Genomic DNA, 21,717 nt, shown 5'->3' on the forward strand with positions numbered 1-21,717 from the left:
GTCGTGTATCTTTCACCTTTCATGTATTCTCTACATTACCTAGTTGTCTGGGGTGGGATTATGTCACCAAAGTTCTGTAGTATACCAAGCAACCAATCTATACAAGCAAGCTTCTAATACACCCGCGTTTCCTTGCGTTCCTCCATTATCTCCGACTTTTTACCTACACCAATACATGCATTTGCAGAGTTTTAAGTTACAAAAGATATAATTCGTTATGCTTTTGGAATGGAAGTAAATGTTGTGATGATTCGTATGTGCCCCTGAGTCAAGGAAAGCAAGTGGAAGGGGAAAAGGAAAGAATAACGTTAACTATGTATATTTCCGTAGAGGTTTTTCAAGTGCTCCGATGAAAGTGTATGATAGCTCCAAGCAAGCGAAATAAAGAAAAGGGATAGGAGAAAAGAGAGGACTGCCCATCAAAATTAGGACGCATAAAGCGAACAATCCGGTCCGGTTAGAAAAGGACAAGAAGCTTCTTCGATTTCTTCCTTCAAAATGAGTCCGTCCGAAATTAAACGCATACTGATATGCGGTACGATGGTTCGGGTTGAGCCGTCCGTCTTCGAATTCTGGAGCGCATTCGACGAAATGGAGATTAATCAAATAAACTGCCAACTTCGCTGCTCTCCATGGATAGCACACCTTGCGCTTCCCGCAAGGCATTATAATCGTTCACACTTCCGGCACCATTGGCAAGGGCAAGACTTAGAGCTGCAACGGTCTTGTCAGAGCATTTTGATGTCCGCTGTGCCGGCGGACTAGTCGCCATGGCGGGTCCGTAATTGGAGGTGTCCATACTTTTGAATTGGTCGGGAGATGACGAAAGCGGATTCGTCACGGCGCTCGGCAGAGATACGGGAGACGGTACACCCGTGTCGATTGACATTCTGGATGAATTATTAGAGGCCGTAAAGGAAAAGGCCAGAGACGGCGGGCTGCATTTGACCAAAGAAGGCACTTTGGGGCGGAAACGCAAAGCATGCCGATGACGTGAGCGGTCAACGACACTGCCGCTGGAGCTTGTGATGTCCTCGTCCTCGTCTGACGAAGAATTGGAGTATGTCGATGGCGATGGCGACGAGCTCCTGTCACGGTTGAGAAGAGGGATAGGACAAGGAAATGAACGTGGATTCTCGACTGCAACGGTGTCCTGGTAGCCGAGAGCACTGAGCGACACGGCTCGTTTCTTGGAGGGCGACCAGCCTCGGAAATCGTCCGAGCCTGACGCACAACTGGAACGGATCTCAATATCCGAGTCGTCTGCCTCGGAGCCGCTTCCATTCCCACGGTTCTGTCCCACGTTCGCATGCTGCACGTTGGACTGTCGAACAGATAATGGCGATGGCCGTTTCCTGCCTCGTTTGTACGGCGGCATCTGACAGCCGGGCGAGCCGTCGGAGCGCGACACCACTGCGATTACACGTGAGGATCTTGCTCGGCGATGTGCTTCGAATTCGCGCATACGACGCACAAAGCCCTCACCTGCCTCCGACACAGTCTTGCGCAAATCACTGAAGGCATCTGTATGCATTTGTTCGAGTCTGTCCTCATGCTTGTTCCGATTGCCCGAACCAAAGAACGATGAATGACCGTCAGATGTCGTCGATGCCTGCCTTGCGGCAGATGACGATTTGGGCGGGAAGAATTGGAACGCATCTGACGTCGCTGGGAAGCGAGGGAGTGGGGTAGAGGGAACAGACATGGACAGAGAGTTGGCTTGCAATTCAGCAATTGGTGAGCCTGGCATGGGTTCATCACAAGATTCCATGTCTGCGTCTTCCGAAGGACTCTAAATAAATAATCGCGGGCAAATACAGGATATTAAAGGGAGAGTCAGAGACGCCGAGAAACGGAGAGATGAAACGGAACGGACCTCTTGATCGCGTCTGGCTCTTTTGCCACGCCTCCATGCCTCAACATCCCATTTCTCGGGTGGCTGGGCGGTAAATGCGGGTGCAGCGGAGAACGGCGAGTCAGCAGTGGTGGAATCGGCACAGCCTGAGAGTTTGTCATTCAGCAGCCGAGAGTAGACTGCATGAGGGCGGTGTTTGTCGGATCTAGCGACAGGAGAGGATGAGGGAGAGGAAAGCGACGTGTGTGATCTGGAGCGGCGGTGGGAACCACGAAACGGAGAGGACATGAACATCGATCGAACGATGGGTGGCAGGCAGGGAACAGGAGGAGGACGAGGCGACAGCGGCGGCGAAGAGTGCGGCAGACGACAGCGACCGGAGGAGAGGGACGCAGCGTCTGAGAGCAAGGAATGTAAAGGTAAAGTATCGAGAGTGGGTGAGATGAGCGGCGAGGTGATGATGTGCAGGTGTCGACGGGTGCTTGCTAACTACCAGTCCTATAAGCACGTGGTGTCCGGGGGTCTGCTATTCCCTAGTTTGAAACATCCCCCTGCTGCTTTGCCAGTCAAATGGTTCATTCCTCGTTTCTTTCCGTTGCAACACCCCCGCTTTGCTCATCTTGCCACCGTCGCCCCCTTGGCACAATGCCAACTGGTGTTGGACCGTTACTCTCGTTTACTGTAGCCCGTAATCAGTAAATTCACAGTGCACATGAGCCTGTGAAACGAAGTGCTTGAGAGGATCGAGTCTGTTTCTGTACTGATGTCATTCCCTGTGCATGTCTATCTCCACGTCTATCAGGTGCTCAGTCTCACGAGTCACCACAGGCTAGTTCCCGGCTCAAACGTTTCTTTCAATTTCTCTGACTCCATATCGTAGTGGCGCTCCTCACCGATTACCACCCTTACTTGTCACGAGGCTTTTCCGGCTCCACCTGTCTGCTGTCTGCGCCTCTAGCCGCCCCGTTCTCGGAACCCAAGGAAAGCGCGAATAAATGCCAAAGACTCGGGATGCACTTCCAACTCAGTTCCTAGCCTCGTACTAAGTTGCTTATAACGTCATCGCTCACTTTGCTTCCGTTCGGCACGTTCTCGCGTCCAATTCATTCCCCAAGGACCGAGACTTTGTAGCCTGTCCATCAATTACTGTGAACAAGCGTGACCTCACACAGTACAAGGACCGCGAACACCCCCATTACTTCCTGCATACTTTTCGACCTCGGACCGCATTCCAATTCTTTTGACTTTCTCCCGCCTCTGAATGATTCATCCGGTCCTAAGACGTTCCGGAGATCATTGCATAAGAGCCTGCTAGTATACCTTCTCCGGATCCGTGTTCTTTGACTCTACTGCTTCTGCCCTGGCTGGGGCTAGATGAAAATCAAAAGTGATTGCAGATCAGCTAGTTTCGGAATATGGCGTGCCACTTTCATCTCCGTCTTTTCTAAAAATCAGCCTTACAAAGCTCTGTGGACGGCCTTCCTTAATAACGCAACTCAAGATACTCTGTCTTCGGATAAGCACTGCAGTTAACAGAGCACTCTGGGGTGAGAACAATTGATACAAGCTAGTGCTTCTCTTTCTTCTACTTGTACATTCACGGCAACTATCAACTTGGATCGATGCACTATCAAAGCTAGTTGTCTCAACGCACGCACACACTAGCCTCGCTCGGCCGAATGAAACAAGGTCATAACACTCGCTCTCATCAGTCTTCCTCGGCTCCATGCTCCAACTTGCTCTTATCAATATGCATGTTGAGTGTACTCGCCAGACGTTTGTTCTTTTCCTAGCCTTGTATGCATACCAGTCCAGAAGTTTGGTCCCCACAGTCGGTTCCCGCGATGAATTATGAATGTACTGCATGCCTACCCTTAGAGTCGGAGATCAACGGTCTATCCAAATGGTGAATCTTTCTTTAGTCTTGTATAGCGAATACGGCGATCTCCTACGCCACTCCGAGGTCTACGACGTACTGAAATACTTAATATTATGCAGTAATATTTCTTTTTTAACAAAACCCTAAAAACACGGAATCCTGCACTTTACTTTCTTTACGTCATCTTTACCAAGATTCCGGGATGTAGAGATTCAGAGAAGGTGGTGACGGAGTTCTGTCTGCGCATGCATCTCCTTTTGAATTGTTGTAATAAATAAAAACAATTGAACGGGGGTGCAGTAGGTCGGTGATTTAAGTTTGTTTTGGGACCGATCCCCGCCATGAAACTTTATATTATCGTGAGGTTAACAAATGTATACCGATAATTTTTGTATAGCATTTCGCTCCGCAGTTCGCAGTTTTTGTCAATTTCTGTCGATTCACCACTATTTTTGTTATTCTATATATGAGTACGGTTGCTGAGCATTCTGTAGTAAACACAGAAAAGACAGTTATTTATGCCTATCTGATGCAGTGTTAGGGAAAACAACACGAAACATGAGTGGCGTTCTTCGAGCAATGTCTCAGCAGAAGTAAAACGTGAAAATACATTCTTAGACGACAATAAGGATTTGATCAGGATTCATTCGACAAGTCGGACTCAACCTGTTCTAACTGCGAAATTCAAATAGTGAAAAATGTATGAACCAATAAGCAAGAATGTACGAGAAAGAAAACGGAACGGAAGACGTACCTTCTCCAGGAACCTCTTGCATATGGGAATAATTCGCGGGTCGAGATGAGCACGGTCCTCAATTCCGAAGTCGGAAGACGGACATGCTGATGGCTCGTCAGGAATGACACTAGCCTCTCCGGTCGACGCGGCTGTTGCCGTGGGTTTCGTTAACGAATCGCGAAGAGTGATAATCCACGGAGAGTCAATTAATAGGCGGACTGGATCGAGAGAACTTGATATCAAAGAGTCAAAGAGCAAAACAACTGAAGTTACGAACCTAAACTGATATCACTGCGTTTTAGAATCGTTTCTAAAGCATTGCATATCTTCTCCGTTGCGTTGACAATCTCAAGTGCTCTACCTTCCATTACCGAGGGCTCATCATCTAGAGTGAGGTCAACTCTCGGAAAAGAACAAAGGCCGACGCAGTCGTTTAGGCGCCCAGTGGCGATGATCAATAATACATCGCGCAAGTAATCCCATGTTTCTAACACGAGCAGCGGATCGGTATTCTTCTTGATCGTAAGGTTGACGTAGGAGGCAAATGCAGCTGTTCAGAACAAGACGAACAAATCATCAAGGACCAAGCAATGATAATTATATCAGCTTCTCTTCGAGTGATCCGGTCAGACGGTAACAAACCAGCGAGATCCAAGTTAGTCCCGACCATACTGAGCGCCAAATTATATGCATCTTCATCATCCCATGTCTTGAGAGGTCTTGCAATAGGTATAACGGGAGGATTGTCGGATCCGGTACCCACCATGGCCTTCTCGACTGTTGTATCACCTCGACTCGGACGACATTGGCCAGAAGTATGAACGAGACAGTTCAGCAGCGCTATGCTTAACTCTGGTGTGCCGGTATACGAGCAAAGAAATTTGACGAGATCGGAGAGTAGATTAAACGCCGTCTCGGGAAAGCAATTGACCGCGCCATTTTTGCAGAACAAGGAGATGAAATGGAGCAGTATTATGACAGACAGTAGGACCTCCGGATTATGAAGAAAGCTTTCGGTAGCGTCATTATCAAGTATGCTTTTGTTGTAGTCTGAGTAGCGCAAATCGGCCATTATAAATAATGACACGCACTTTGAAGCATCAGCAATCACTGCATCGTTGTCAAATTGATATTGGATTAACCGATACGGTGCAGCATGTTTAGGAATGACAAACCTCCGGCAAGCTTGGAGAAGAAAGTTATATTTTTGTGCAAGGACGCAAGGGCTCCTTCTGTAATGCTGGGTTCCAGTGCATCGAGGCAACGAATTATTCCTATTTTAACTTCGAGAACCCACTTAGCATAAGTTCTGTTTATTCTGCTCCGATAACTTACTTCCTGATCCTTTCCCGTCGGTACGACCGTTCAGATGTACAAAGAGCATTACTAGTTGCTCTGCAACAAGTGCTAAATCCGCTGAGTTCAATAGACCGCTGTAACCTTCGATAACCTCGGCGAGACACAACACAGCTAGATGCAAGCGCGACGCATTAGATTCATCGGCGATGTCGAATGATCTCTCTGAGTCAGGATTGTCGCGTATTTGATGCTAGACAGGCTGTCGTCAGGTATAATTCGGACCATTCAGGGGTTACATACAAATAATGCGATCAAAGTTGCGCGAGGATCGGATTTCACAGTTTGTCGCAGAAACCATGCTAGTTCAGTGGATTGAGAGTACGACGTATCCTTGTGAGGAAGCAAAATTTCCTCCCAGATAGCCGAGAGCAACGACTTGTCAAGGTGACAAAACCAGTTACCTGTCTAATATGAGTTTGTATGATGGGCACTCCGCTACTGGAAAGTCTAGAGGAACCAATTACCAGTCTCACTGCGGCGTCAAAGTTGATCGTTCGAGGATCGTCCCATTTCTGCCACGCCCACGGAATTGCATTTCCCCATTGCAGAAGAATGGCTTGCGCAATATCCAGTTCCGCAATTATGAAAAAGTCCGAACGTTGCTGAGACGACGGCAACAATACGAAGTTGACAAGCTCAAGTAGGGACGCCGAAGTGTGCGGCCTGAAGTGCATCACAGGACTTTCGCCTTCTCGACGTCGGATTTCGGTCTCTGCAGACTTTTCGGGAGTAAGTAATTGGTATGTTTTGGCGAGAAATACTACTCACGGCAAAGAATACAATTGTCATGGCGTATGCAGTCCGAAGGGAGTGGGCTAAAGAATCACTTCCAGATAAATCCAGTTTCTGTATCTGTGCCATGAATTCGGTCAGGAGTCCTTGCAAGCATTCTATCATGAGCCCTGGTTCAATTCTATACGTTTATGTTTAAAATTCTTGAAACGCAAGAGAACAAGCCTCTTTACTCTGCCTCATTCCATGGATCACAAAGTCCAATGTCTGGCCTGATCACTAACGCAAAAAATAAAATTGACAAGGCTAGTCGTTTTGATGCAGGGGAAGCGTGGCCACATTGAAGTAGTCCAGGAAAATGCCCCCATGATTCTATGCCAATTGTTAGCCTCATCCCTCTAGAAGTGGCGATTTCTTACGTGGAAGCTGGCAAGCAATGAGAACGTTGTCCTCTTCATTCTGAGTTCCGAAACCAGAAGGAGTGGTACTTTGGTGTACTCCTGACCCCTGACGACTGCTCACAACACTCGTGACGAGATTCATACAGGAAGCGAAGAAGTAGTCGATCAAACACACGGTTGTCCCGTCAGACTGATAGTGGTCGGGTTCAGAGGCAATTTTGCGGATGAGCTTTCGTATGTTCAGCAGAATGCAAAGGAAGGCAGGATCAACTGTACCAAGTCCGTGTGCGTCCAGATTAGCCTATACAGCACAGTTGTGTATATGCTCACAGAGTGAGACCAGGAGATGGATATATTGCTCGTCGTCATTTACATGTAATCTTCCACGAGATACGGCTTCAGCGAACACCAGAATGTCGCCCAAGTGTTGCTCCAGTGCGTTGATGTCAATTTCGTCCTAAGTAAGAGTCTTAGCCTACAGGAGGAACCCAACGCGCATAATCCCGTGTACATTGATTACGATATGTTTGAGCGCTTCAAGTGCGGTCGCTGCCTTGTTAATACATTCGAACGATTGCACGCTTTCGATGTTCGAGGCGACAGGGTCAGGAAGGAAAGAGTCAAACCGAGCGCCTAGACAGAAGTCTGAGGTATTGTCGCAGTCTTGGACGGAGACACTAGCTTCAGAGTCGGACTCCGTTTGCGACATTGGATAGAACGAGATCGCGGACCACAAGATGTTGTCGTGGTGTGGAGGGGAGACGCGTCGCACGTGAGCGCGACCGTCCTCAGCATTGCACAGCCACTAAACCGATTTCATATTCATTCATAAGGTTTGGCGGGTCACTTGAACGTACACGCAGGTTCTTCTTTCCCTCCCGTCATCTTCCGCGCATCCATTTCTTGTCCTTCGAAGTGCTAACAATATGTCCCTATTGGATCCGCATGGTAAGCCCGCAGGAGATTTCCAGTGCTTCACGTCGCTATAGAGTCTTAATAGATTTTCGACCAACACCCGCAAGTATTCCTCCGGAACATTGTTGCTTCCGAATGAAACTTCCTGAAGGGTCACGACTGCCGGTCCATTTACACCCTCTGGTGAATATTTGGTAGACAGTATTTCTGTGTGTAGCATGAAAATAATGAAACCAACAGAATCCATTGGCATTTGTCCTCCGAGGCGCAACTATTTATCCTCATAAACTTGCAATTGCTCACCCAGACGTTGAGAACCCTGTAGCCTATACATATTCGGTATGGTAAGTTAATCCTCTATATTGAATATGACAGGGCTTAAATAATACTATCGTGGACCATGGTCATTCAGGGCACAAAGGATACAGAATCTTGCATATGCTTTGATTTGGTCCGGAATAAAACCAGGGGATAGAGTCGCTGTCATATCGCCTAACACGTGAGCTTCACTTTCTTAAGATGAAATTATACTGCTAACTGCTGCATGTAGACCAATGATTGCAGGTATGAGGCCACAATTCACAGATGAAGCGAAATAATTATCCCTTCCCAGAGGCAATGCACGGAGTACTCGCCGCTCGAGCTATAATTACACTGATAAATACCAGACTGACGAAGTCCGAGGTTGATTACATATTGCAACACTCCGGATCAAAGCTTATACTTGTCGATCACGAATACACGCATTTTACTAAGGATGCTAAAGTTCCTGTTATAGTCAGCAGAGACACTGGAAGGTTTGGGTGTCCATATGAGGAGTTCTTGTCTAAAGGAAGGCAACATAGTAACGAGAGAGGCTGGCCTGGTCTCGAAATGGAGCTTGATGAGGATGCAGGTGCCGTACTTTGCTACACGTAGGCCTCTCAAACACAAACTTGAGTGTATGCCCGCTTAACCGTTGTATTTGGCTAGTTCTGGCACTACCGGAAGACCGAAAGGCGTTCTTACAACTCTAAGAGGTGAAGCTGAACTCCAATTAATAAGCTGGTATACAAAAAATTTACACTAGCTGCACGTAGGGTCATATTTGGGTGCTGTTGGTAATGCATATGAAGCAAGGTACGTTAGACAATCTGCGAACTCTGTGTGCTTCTTGACGAAGTATCTCGACAGAATGACTCCTGACTCGGTATATCTGTGGTGGGTACCTGCGGCGATTTCTCAATTAATACGGTTTTATAAAATACCAAATAACTATAGGGTCTTACCGATGTTCCATGCTGCTGGATGGACCTTTCCGTGGTCAATCACCTTTTCCTTTGCTGCACAGGTGTATACGTCAGATTGCTCAAACGATTTCTTTGCATACTGAGCTACTTTAAACATTTCTTTTTAGATCACTCAACGGAACGTGTCAAATACCCATATTTGGCGACATTTTCTGAACTCAGGTGTTACTCATTACTGCGGGGCACCGACTGTTCAGGTATGAGGCTCTAATTATATAAATCATTGTACTAGACTTACCATCAACTATTTAACATAGCTTGGTATCATCACACACCCAGACGCGATAAGATTGGAAAAGCCTGTGGCTACGATCATAGCCGGTTCTGCTCCTACCGCACACCTGATCGGTGAACTAGAAAAGAAGAATATACATGTTGTTCATGTATACGGACTAACGTACGTTCTGCTTCGTATAATGTATAAACCATAGTTAACGTCTATTTTCAGAGAGGTATGACAGGCACCATTATAAGTGATTTCGAGACCTAACAAACTACTATAGACGTATGGTCCATTTACGCGTGGCTACGCTCAGCCATTCTGGAAAGACCTATCCCTTGAAGAGCGCGCCAAGTTTCTAGCCCGACAAGGTCACGCCTTCGCCACAGCGCAAGAAGTTCGGGTAGTCTATCAAGACGACAGCGATGAACTCACGGACGTACCGGCTGACGGAAAGACCGTCGGAGAGGTCGTGACTCGTGGCAACATCGTCATGAAGGAGGTAAATTCCTAAATCCTAATTTCCTTCTCGGATCATTTATGACTGTACGATTTATCTCGACTAACGGATATCCCTCGGCAGTACTTTCGCGATCCGGAAGCAACCAAGAAGGCCTTCCGAGGTGGATATTTCGCTTCCGGAGATCTTGCGGTTATGCATGAAGACGGGAGTATAGCTATCCAGGATCGGAGTAAAGATATTATCATTTCGGGTGGCGAGGTGATTTCCTTACACTCTTGATAATTATTTTCATAAAGAGCCTATACTTACTGGATTACAGAACGCTTCAAGTCTAGCAATTGAGCAAGGTCAGCTAGATGTCATGCTTCGTGTAACATGATGAGTTTCGGCTCATGTTCATGACTCTCCGTTCGCAGAACTGGCGGAGCACCACGCAGTGCACGAAGTCGCAGTCGTAGCTAGACCACATCCTAAATGGGGCGAACGTCCAATGGCCTTTGTCATTCTCACTCCAGCTGCCGAAAAGGAATATGCTGGCAGGCATCATGATTTCGAGGTAGAACTCAAGAAATTCGCAAGGTCTCGTCTACCTGGATTCGCATGTCCCGAATGGGTGCGAGTCGTAGATGAACTTCCTGTAAGCCCTGAAATTGGTACATTTTCACTCACTACATAACAAATTGACAATCCCACTTTGTGCAGAAAAATTCAACGGGTAAGATCATGAAAACAGCCTTGCGCGGCATCGTTGCCCGACTATAACTATTATTATATAAATGTGACGTCGAGGATTCGAGGCATATAAAAATTTGTAGGGGCTACATATGATGTCTACTAAAATTACGAGTGAGGGTATAAATGCCGACAAGATGGATGGAAGATAGATTGATTGATTGAATGTGCGGGGCGGGGGTGTACATGTAGAAACTTTGGATATCATAATAATGATGTAGTTGATGCTGTGTTCGGACAAAGTCGTAGGATGCGGAATGAACCATTACTTCGTTCGCAGAAATATACAGTCTCGCTTATACGTCCCAAAAACAGAAGTTCTTCGTGTTGACGGCCTTCGTAGTCGTCAGCATTGCCAAGTGCTAACTCATTCTTGCCAGTGGATTTTCCGATCCCAAGGCCGCCTTGTTTCTTCCCTGACGGGGTACTTAGCAAGACCTTGTCGGACGAAACAGGACCAGCAGCAAATGCCGCAAGAGGAGCGCCGACTCTCCAGACAAAAGGACCGCGTCTACTGACGGTCGATTGATGCGGTTTGAAGTTAGGAAGAGCGGGTCGCGACATATCTCCCGGACCCATTAAGGCATCTGCAACGTTTGTCACCTCTAGGCCGCCTTGCCGGACAGCAGCAATGACTGCGGTGTCTCCAATGTCAAATGCCTCCAATCGTTTCACATCTCCAAGCCTGTTTCCGTAAACAGAGAAATCCTCTTCTTCATCAATACTCCAATGTAAGCGACCTCGTAGGACAGATCGTCCACGGGCGTCGACTACCGTTGTGCTATGACCACCTCGACTCGTGAAAAACAAAGCCGGTGGTCCGTAACGACGCTGTTGAGTCAACAAAGAAATAGGATCTAATAACGGTCTGACTGGTTCAGATGGGAGACTGAAGTTCTTCAAAGGAGGCGGGGGAGGACGGAACGGATGGGCCGGGTCAACACTTTGCGCTCTCAAATCCTTCAAAAGAATATAATCCTCATCCTCTTCACGTCGAACCGGCAGGTCAGGAGGTAGGAGACCATCCTTATACCAAGTTTGCATGAGAGAGGCTTTCCAGGGACCTAGAATAGTATTTAGCAGAAGCTTTACAATAATTGTTGAGTAAACATACCTTGTACGACGCCTTTAGGATCCCGATAATACCACTTAGAAGGAGGAAGGGCTAGTGGTATCGGGAGACCTGGAGGACTGAATTGCACATTTGCCAGATCAAGATTATTGGCACCATCTGGCTCAGGCTCGTACTGAGCCCGGTATTCCAGGAATGTTTGATATGTGGGAGGGATAACACATTCGTCAGCTATTGTCGCAAGTGGAAACTGCGGCGCGAATGATAACTGTTGGAAGGTCGTGTAAGGTGCTACATGCGCAGTTGCAAGGGCGGCCAACTCCTCCGATTGCGTCGTATTGGGCGGTGGTTGCGTCGACTCGGAAGCGTTGAGATTCGATTCCGACGCTTGTCTGCTCATAGGCGGAGGAGTAGAAACACTTTCGTCGAAAGTTTGTGATGTTGTCGACGTCGTTAATGTCACTCCAACGCTGACGTTAGCGTCCGTCGCATCTCCGTCTCCAAGAGAGGGACCATTCACTTCCGTACTAGCAAGTTCTTCCGCCCTATTTTCTCGGGCACGACGACGCGCGGCACGTCTCTCAGCTCGACCGACTCTGACTTCACGGACTCTCACGGTTGCAGGCTCCAATCCAAAAACATTCTGAGCAAAAACAAGGAATACTTCGACCAAATCGTCTCCTTGTAACTGGAGCTCAAGAGAACGAGGTGAGTCGGGTAGGATGAAGGTACGGGAAAGGCCAAGTGTTGTTCTGTAGGTCCCTGCAAATAGTTCCACCTTCTCGCCATTCTCTCCGCAGAGAATAGCCAGGAAACTGTAAATCGTGATGAGTGCATTTACGCATGATTTGTCTCAGAGGAGCCACACCTTTTCTTGGCAGTTTCAACCGCCTTGATCATGACCGCCCCTTTGGTTCCTGGTAACTTGACATACTCAAGTTTCGGAGCAGGTGGCAACGGCGCACCAGCATTACTTGATTTTGTTGATTCACCCGGTAAAGATTTTGCTCCGGGACTGGGTTGATCATCCGAGCGCCGCGAATGCAGGGCGTTAGTTATTATTCGCGGAAGAAATCGTCGTTGTGATGGAGTAGAAGGTGCAGACGGGGAAGGCGAAGGAGCAGCTGGCATTGATCTGGCTGTACTTGGACGCGAGAGGGAAGTAGCAGATGCATGTCCACGTGAAAGTCGCCTTACAGTGGTATTTGCATCAGCAGAGTTCATGCGGATAAGACCAGTTGATGGTCGTTCACTAAGCGATTCTCTGATTGCCCGAGACCGATTTGATGAATTATCGGGTCGAATCGATTCCGTGCTGCCGGATTGTGAGAACATGCCATCCAGAACCGACCATCGCCGCCGTGCGCGCCGCGATGCAGGATTGATATCAACATTTTCTGTCGATGCACTCTCAACCGGACTCTGAGGCTCCGTAGCATCGCGTGAATTGATGAGTATCGGTTCTTGTGGTCGCTGCGAGCCAGGTGGAGGAAGATCAGGCAGTCGACTCTCCATGAGAGCCTGAGCAAAACTGATGGGTTCACCATCACCATCACCATCGTCATCGTCGTCCTCTCCGTCTACATCGGACGTAATGGTCCTCGAGCGGTCCTCTTCGGATGGTGCAGCTGCTAATGCTTGACGTAGAGTCCAAACAGACGGAGTGGGCGACGGTGGTGGTCGTGATGCATTCCCAGTGACGGTCGGCGTTCGGGACAATGTAAGGTCCAGCTGCGCCGGTCTACTCGACCGTCGAGTCATCGTCGGTGACGCAGATGTTTGGGAGAGTCGTCGCGATTCAGCTAAGTTCGGTATGTCCAAAGGCGTTACAGCTTGGCCTCCCTCCACAGGCGAAGGGTGGGTGACTGAAGGCCCTCCAGATGCCATAGAACTTGTCCGTTCATCAAGAGCCGCACTTCCACTGGGACCCGCGGTTGCCATGTTGATAGCTTCATCGTCGCTCGAATGATGCTCCCAGTCGCCCTTTTCATCATCGCGAGGAACAGAGACTACACTACGTCGACGTGCTGAAGTACCAGCTAATACATTTTGCACAGAACCGGAACGGGATCGAGTCTGGGTAACTGAGATAACGGAAGACTGGTTTTCCAAACCAGGTCGAGAAGTTGGAGCCTGATAAGGAGGAGGATCACTGATCCGATGAGCACTCGATGTATCTCTCGAAGATGCTCTCCTTAACTTCCGGCCCGTAACCGGAGGTCGGGGCCGAGGAGGAGCGGAACCGGTAGTCGTAGCTGTTCCAACGGAAGATTTCCGCCTTTTGTTCTTCGGTGTAGCTGGAGTCGGAGTGGTAGGCGATTCCGCCAAGCTCGATTTGTTGGGCTTTTCATGCAGAGGTGTGCCGGATTTTAGTTCGCCAAAGACCTTGTCGACATTCGATGTTCCCCTCTTTGCCTCCTCTCGCTTCAACCTTTCTTTCTCGCGTCTAATCTCCACGTCGACTCGCCACTCGACAGCTTTCTTAACCTCTTCCAAGGCGTAGACTCTTACACCGTCCCTTCTCCCGGCAATAGCCACGAGGACACCCTTCTCCTCCATCACCACGACACTCTTGAAGCTGACCCGGCGCACCAAAGCATATGGCTGTGGCGCAGGTGGCGCGACGAGAGGAAGAACATCTAAACCTTGAGTATGGCATAATAGAAGATAATGTGGCTTCATAAAGGTCCCACTGGTTGGTGGTGTGCTGAAGTGTGAAGGAGTGAGAATGGAAGTTACAGCAGTCAAAGAAAGACCAAGCTCCTGCAAAGAAGGAGCTGGTAAAGCTGGTGGTGGTGTAATAGGCCGAGCTGCACGTAGAGGGGACGATGCCCTTGAAGATTCATCGCCTTTAGAATGAGCCGGTTCTCCGTCTTCGCGAGCAGAAGGTCTGCCTGACGATCCTGGCGCATGGTCACGTTCGGGCCGACGGTGTATGAGATTTGACAAGAGACTTGAAAATCGATTCGTAGAGCGGCCCTAGACAAATAAAAGGGGGAAAGAAATCGAATAGGTAGCCAAATGTTAGCCAGGAGGTAGAGGAAAAACACAGAGGAGGCGAGCAGACATACGTCGATTGCCGATCGTCTTCTGCTTTGTCTGCGACTTAGTCCATGGCTTGACTGGGTTGGCGAAGGAGACACGGGTCGCGTGCTCGAAGTAGAAGAAGGAGCTTCGAGCGACGTTCCAGCGTGGGTGGAGGCCGATGGCGTCGGGGATGTTGGCATGGAAGGCACTTCCAAGGTCGGCGGACGGGCGGTGGCGAGTTCAGCTTGTGCTGGGGCAGGATCAGAAGGAGTGCTAATGGCCGACGGAGGTTCCTCAACAGTCATGACCTCCGATTCGCCTTTATTATTTTCCCCAGTCACGACCTTGAGCTGAACCAAGTCGGGATCCAACCCCAAACGGGAGCTCGGTACGTTAGTGCTGCCAATATTGTCTGCATTGACGGATTCAGCAATTTCCTGTTGCACTGCATCTACCTCCGCAGCCTCTGTGATCTCCTGTGCATCACTCCATATCTCATCTACATCTTCCAGAATTGTCGCCATACTACCAGTGTCATCGTTTGAGATCGTACTTCTCACAGGCGACACGGGCGGGTCTGTCGGACCCGGTGCGGACGGCTCGCTGGGCTGGTGTTGTCCGGAGGTTTCAGCAGTCGATGAATGAGCTTCATTGTCCATAAGAACGGGAGGAGACTCGGACGGACAGAAGAGGCAGGAGAAGAAGAACGGGAAGACACTACTGAGGAGAGGACAAGACAAGAAGAGCCAACCTAGGCGGGCTATTGACCGACCGCGAGTTGATGGGCTACTGCTTTCCCACGGCGCCCTGACACTGCATCGGACCGGCTTACGCGAGAGGGAACATGCAATTCATCACTGGCATCAAAACAATTTGACAGAAAAACAAGGCTGCAGTGCCGAGTAGGCTGCTACTCATCAGTGGCAAAAGGAGAGGGAGGTCAAATTGCTCTCTGATTCTACAATACACATGATTATTCCCAAGGAAAAAGCTCGCCCTCAAGATAGAAGCCCGATGCTACCGCCAGGGTTCAAGATGCTCTCCCGGTAGTCTTCTGTGTTTAATCATAGTCATCGTCATCAAGGTTGGGATCTCGCCCGTTCTGAGCTCCGAGTTCTTCGCCGAAAGGATCACCGGACTCTATCGTCCGCCTCGTATCGTCCGCTTTCTTCGTCCGTTTTTCCTTTTCTTTCGCCTCTTGTTCTGCTTTCTTTGCGAGGTACGCCTTGCTCCCAACAACCTTCTCTGGATTTTTGCACAGCCGGAGTCGTTTATCAACGTCCCTCACCTTCTCTACGTCGGGTCCTGATCCGTCCCGCTTAATCATCTGTTCGATATCTTTGACAACTGATAAAACAGACTCCGCCCCCTTCGACTGAGCCCAGGCGGTGGCTAGATCCGGCGATGCCATCGAAAATGCTGCCAACGCGATCTGAGAAGGCGCGTATACAAGCTCTGCATCTGTAAGTCTTGAGGTACGAACATGCTTCATAGCTGTGTGATATGTTTCCTGTAGTCGATCAAGTGGAATGTCCGGAAGATTCTGGATCAATGAAATCAGTACCGATTCGAGAACGTCTACAGCGTCTTCTTGACTGACCTGAATATCAAGATAGATGCCCCAAAGAGCTCTATAAGCATGCCATATTTTGAATTCGAAATTCAAGCTCTGTGCAACGAGAAATTCAAGATCGAGGACATCTGATGGTGATGTCTTCGGAATGGTAGCAGTATAGTGCTCAAGTGAGATAGGATTGTTAGTGGTTTTCGTAGCCAGGAATAATGCCGTCAGCCTTTCCGTGTTCCAGCATTTATTTGTTAGGATGCCGCATGAAGTTATGGCAGATAAATCTTACATCACGTTTTTCGGATGCCAGTCCATGACTGTGTTCTTCAAGTAAAACCGCTTGAGGTACGAAATGGCAGTGGCTTCCACCTCTTCCGGAAAGCGAAAGTGGCCACAGAGTTGACCAACCTTGCTAACATACAATTTGACCAAAAGGTATTCCTCTTCTGCGGTCAAGAACGACACATTATCTGAAGAGCCAGGCTAAGCGTTTCAGATAAATCTTTCTACAGTATTATTATTGCTCCTCAAAGCGGAAACGTACCAAATCAAGTTCAAACGCATTCTTAATTGCGTTCACCGCCGCCTTGTTCAGTGAAGTGCGGATGTCTCGGAGCTGTTCGGCAGAGTATCGCCAATGTCTGAACTGCGTGCTCCCCTCAAATATCGGTTTACGGGAGGTAGGCTGCGCGGAGTCTGTTTCTGAGGTAGCAGGCGGGACGGTCATCACGACCGTGTGCCGCTTGACGACAACTAAGTGACCGCAGAGACGCTGAGTAGGACTGGTAGTGCTCGGCTAACAAAGTAGGTAGAAGACCAAAGACCTGGCCAATAAGAACGTTGCCAGAGTGCATCTTTGTGGTGAACGCCGATCGCGCCGATCGTCTTCCTTACTACAGGCATTGGTCGTTCCTTTAAACAGGGACGTTCCTTTGAACACCCCCCTCTAATTCATGCATAACTCAACCAATAAACTCAAAAAAATAGAAAAATGTAGATACATACATGTACTATATATATATGAATTCTGAAGGAAATTGATTCAGTAGAAAAGTGTATAGAAATTCAATACTGCTGAAATTGAATGAATTCCAAATATGAGACTACTGACAAATTTTTTACTACTACTTATGCTACAGTGTTCAACATAAAAATTATATTATTGTATTCCTCTACTTCAGAGCTACAATATGTATGTTTTATCATATTGAATGAACCAGTCCTTAAATTAATATTGTGTAATTTGTTAAAAATGCTCAAAAAGCGTGACAAGAGAGTAAAATGATCGGCATTGATCTACATTGATCTGCACTGATCTACACTGACCTACAGTCCTAATGACACATTGGTTGAGAGTATTAGTCTGTAACATTTGCTAAATAAATAATTTTTTCTCTCTTTTTGTTCCTCATCTCTTAACAGTCCTATTCTATGGTCAGTACAGCTTGTTCTGGCCTCCCTTCTTAATGCTAGGCTCTGGAATGCTCTATGTAAGAAGGAGAATGTTACAGTTCTCTGCTCTCATACCTTCAGTTCCAAGGGTTCTGCACCCTTCTGTACCAGAACTTGGGACTTCTGTCTCTTAGAGGTACTGTCTATGAACTATATGCATGCTGACTCTTGCTACTACCCTTCCTTACTTTATCATTCCATTCCTTTGACCACCCCTTCATTCTTTGTACCATTCTATAGTCTCTTACCCTTTATCCATCCCTTCATTCTTTGTACCTTTATCTTTGACATTCCTTTCTTTCATTCTTTGTGGCTCATCATTCTTAGTGGCTCATGCTCCCTGAGTGCTCTTGTGTAGTTTAGTATATATAGGCATACAAGATCAGACTAGTCTAGTAGTCTTGATCTTGTCTACTCCAGGTAGTCCTGTACTCTTAGGCTCACTCTATATACTCTACTCTTGTCTCACTCTCTCTCTCTGCCTGTTCTGCAAGTTCCAACTACATTCTAGTACTTACATTCTGTATTTCTGTTGTATAGGATAGTTGTAGCCTGGGTCCCCTTGCTGAGCCTTTGGGTCCCCTCTACACTGTTACTGACATTAGATTAAGACTACTCATTACCACTCTACAACTCTCCTATGTTTCAGGCATTAGTACTTACTATTGTGTCAATCTCTTTCCTTTGTCCTGACCCTTTTACATTTTTAAATTTTAAACTTTCTAAACCCTTTTAAACTTTTGCCACCCTTCTTCTATTCATTACCCCTTTTAGTTTAGTGCTGATCCCTTTGTAGTGTAGACATGAACCCTACTACACTGACTGCCACCCCTACTGTCCTGCCAGATCAGTAGTTATGAGCAGAACTAGCTTAATACATGTAGACCTCTATCTAAAAGGCCTTTACCAACCACATGCCCCTAACCCCTTCAGAACCCATTCTAATTGTTCTAGAAGTTGTAACCTGTTCTAGAAAGAAAGTGTATGTAACCCACCCTTTGAACTTTAATAGGTAGCACTTTAAGGACTTCTAACACTAAGTCAAACTATATGTGGCTGCTACTTTAACTGATCTATCCTTAGATCTTGATTGTGTCCTATTTGTCCTCTCCTTCATGAAGGAAGGCAACACAGCTACCTGGGCCTAGAACTGGATCAAAGGTTATCAGATTAGAAGCCTGATCCAACTTTAGAACAATGAGTCATACTCAGAATTCATAAGGTAGCTCTGTACTTCCTTTATCAATCTGAATGAGAAGCACAATGTACAGAACAAGCTTGTGTCTCTGTGACAGGGCAAACATTCTACTAATACCTTCTTTCAGGAGTTCAATATCCTGGCCTGGAAGGTAGGATTCATACTTGGGTTCAATAATGTTCTCATCAGAATGCTTGAAAAAGCTCTTCACCCAGAACTGGTTAATAAGATTCTCAGAATAATGCTAGAACTAGTCACTTACACTGAGTGGAAGACACACACTATCTCCTTCAACCAAGCTACAGCTTAGATGTGTTAAGTCTGTACAGAATGCTTGTACATACATCTGGCTCTAACAGTTCTAAGCCCTCAGATTGATCTGCCTGTAATTTGTAATCAATCTATTCTAATAAACATTAGAGAAGCCTAAAAGTAAGGAGTATACTTTGCTTACAGAAAGTCAGAGCACTAAATTAAGGACTACTTGTAGAAGTGACAGTATATCTGTCAGGTCATTAGAGTAATAATGAGTGACAAGCAGGATTTGTGGTAAGAAGCCTTTTCTACAAATCCAGAAGTCACCTTAGAACTCCTAAACCCTAACTACATACTTTAGGATTTTGTAGAGGCCTAACAGTGAATGTAGTACTAAAGAGCTATGACTTGGATTTTTTAATGGCCACTTTTGATTCAATGGACACTGTAGGATTAGAAGTAAATAAAGTAAGAAAAGTAGAAAAAGTAGAAAAAATAAATCAACAAAATTATTTATTAGAAAGAAAAAAGTTAAAAACAAAAGTAGATAGTTCTCCTATTTCTTCTGATTCTTTTGATTCTTCTCTTTACACTTTATCCAAGTCTAAATCCACACAATCCAACCTACCACTTCTATGTTCTAAGATCTTAGAACATTCAGAACATTACCTAGCCCTGTTTACTACTCAGTAGTTTGTCCATAGTATTAAGTAGGGATAACCTTAGTTGAGTTCACAGCTGAGAACATGAGTCTGTCCTTGTTGAAAGAGAGAGGTTAATGAGGAAATGTTAGTACATATACTTACTCTCTCAGACAACAAGACTGTACAAGCTGTACATTCCTTTCAGAACAAGTAGCAGTTTATCTAAGAACATTCTAAGTACTAGCTCTAGGTCCTTATCCTCTTAGCTCCCTTCTCAGGATCCCTCCAGATCCAAACAACAGTTCTAGTAGACAGTAGATATACTAGTTCATACATTAATAAGGCCTTTGTGTAGGAACACTACCTTCCTACTCAATGTATTCTACTTCTGATCCTAGTATACAATGTAAACAGAACCCTAAACTAGAATGGTCAGATCACCAAGTTTGTCTAACTATAGATGACTATTTAGGATTATGAGGAAAGTATTGAGTTCAGAGTCACTAACCTTAGAAAGACAGATGTCTTCATTAGATTCAAATGGCTCAAAGCTTACAACCCTACTATTGACTAGTTAGAGTAAACACTTGTGTTCAATCAGTGTTCTGAGTCTTACAGCTACCTTACACTACTGTTCTAAGTAGATACAGATGCTTTCAATGTTACTAACAGTTCTAATGAAGGTGACCAGTTGTTCTTCTTCAACTAGGATAGATATGTGGATATATATTCTAGTCAAGATAGAATAGAGTTGATCTGAAGGATGTCTAAGACAGAACCAGTCTAGAACCCTCTCAGAACAACTCTACTCTAGAACACATACAGACCCAGCCTGCTAGATTTTGTCTGAGAGTTCCTTAAAGTCTTTAGTGAAGAGGAATTTAACCAGCTTCCTAAACACTGTTCTTAGAACTATACAATTGAATTGACTAAGGGTTTTGAACCTAAGGATTGTAAGGTCTACCTACTCAACAGAGACAAGTAGGAGGTGCTTGACAAGTTCCTTCAGGAAAATCTTTGGAACAGCCAGATCTAACCCTCAAAGTCCCTTATAGTCTCCCCTTTCTTCTTTGTCAAAAAGAAAGATGAGAAGCTCTACCCAGTCTAGGATTATTGTTGTCTTAATGAGAGTACTGTCAAAAACAAGTACCTGCTCCCTCTAATTCAGGAGCTCATTAATAAGACACATACATTTAGGGTTTTTACTAAGTTGGATGTTTGATAAGGATACAATAATATTTAGATTCAAGACAGAGATGAGTAGAAGGCTGTGTTCCAAACCAATCACAGATTGTACAAACCAACCATAATGTTCTTTAGACTAACTAACTTACTTACAACATTCTAGTCATTTATGAATTACATCCTTACAGATCTGATTGACTTAGAGTATGTTAGTGTGTATCTGGACAACATTCTGATCTTCACCCAGACAGTTGAGTACTATTACTAACTAATCCAAGCAGTTCTACAACAGCTCCAAAATAATAAACTGTTTCTCTAAGAAGTAAAGTACTCTTTTGTACAGGAGTCAGTAGATTATCTGAGCTTTATGATTAGTAGAGGAGAGGTCTGTATGGATCCAGCAAAGGTGACTATAGTTCAGAACTGGTTACAACCTTAGAACCTGAAACAGGTCCAAGCATTCCTTAAGTTTGTGAACTACTACTAATGCTTTATTTAAGGCTTCAGTACTATTACCTATGTTACAGTTCTCTACTCTTGTACCTTCAGTTCTGAGGGTTCTGTACCCTTCTGTACTAGAACTTGGGACTTCTGTCCCTCAGGGGTGCTGTCTATAAACTATATGTATACTGACTCTTACTACTACCCTTCCTTACTTCATCATTCCATTCCTTTGACCACCCCTTCATTCTTTGTTCATTCTATAGTCTCTTACCCTTTGTCCATCCCTTCATTC

The 21,717-nt window shown here is 46.3% G+C and overlaps 2 protein-coding genes across 2 annotated transcripts; one reads left to right on the forward strand and one right to left on the reverse strand.

Annotated features, from left to right (window-relative positions):
- Positions 1-425: 425 nt before the first annotated feature.
- Positions 426-7,671, reverse strand: FOMMEDRAFT_167416 (uncharacterized protein; the record flags this gene model as incomplete). The annotated part of the gene is made up of 16 exons (XM_007265715.1): positions 426-572; positions 620-1,792; positions 1,877-2,344; positions 4,489-4,688; positions 4,748-5,020; positions 5,113-5,507; positions 5,562-5,580; positions 5,646-5,744; positions 5,806-6,019; positions 6,070-6,234; positions 6,294-6,548; positions 6,598-6,742; positions 6,795-6,933; positions 6,981-7,263; positions 7,336-7,419; positions 7,474-7,671. The coding sequence occupies 16 exons, from the start codon at positions 7,669-7,671 to the stop codon at positions 426-428; spliced, it is 4,257 nt and encodes a 1,418-aa protein (XP_007265777.1).
- Positions 7,672-7,888: 217 nt separating this feature from the next.
- FOMMEDRAFT_146199 (acetyl-CoA synthetase-like protein) lies at positions 7,889-17,040 on the forward strand (the record flags this gene model as incomplete). Its single annotated transcript, XM_007265716.1, has 22 exons — positions 7,889-7,910; positions 8,076-8,086; positions 8,118-8,221; positions 8,290-8,376; positions 8,428-8,441; positions 8,491-8,791; positions 8,850-8,896; positions 8,957-8,996; positions 9,051-9,077; positions 9,138-9,207; positions 9,274-9,363; positions 9,424-9,567; positions 9,670-9,888; positions 9,970-10,107; positions 10,169-10,196; positions 10,266-10,486; positions 10,552-11,645; positions 11,696-12,468; positions 12,522-16,223; positions 16,281-16,473; positions 16,537-16,730; positions 16,792-17,040. 17 exons carry the CDS (start codon positions 7,889-7,891, stop codon positions 10,609-10,611), a joined length of 1,623 nt encoding a protein of 540 aa, XP_007265778.1. The 3' UTR covers positions 10,612-11,645; positions 11,696-12,468; positions 12,522-16,223; positions 16,281-16,473; positions 16,537-16,730; positions 16,792-17,040.
- Positions 17,041-21,717: the final 4,677 nt, after the last annotated feature.

The sequence above is a fragment of the Fomitiporia mediterranea genome, assembly GCF_000271605.1.
Source record: "Fomitiporia mediterranea MF3/22 unplaced genomic scaffold FOMMEscaffold_5, whole genome shotgun sequence".
NCBI lineage: Eukaryota > Fungi > Basidiomycota > Agaricomycetes > Hymenochaetales > Hymenochaetaceae > Fomitiporia > Fomitiporia mediterranea.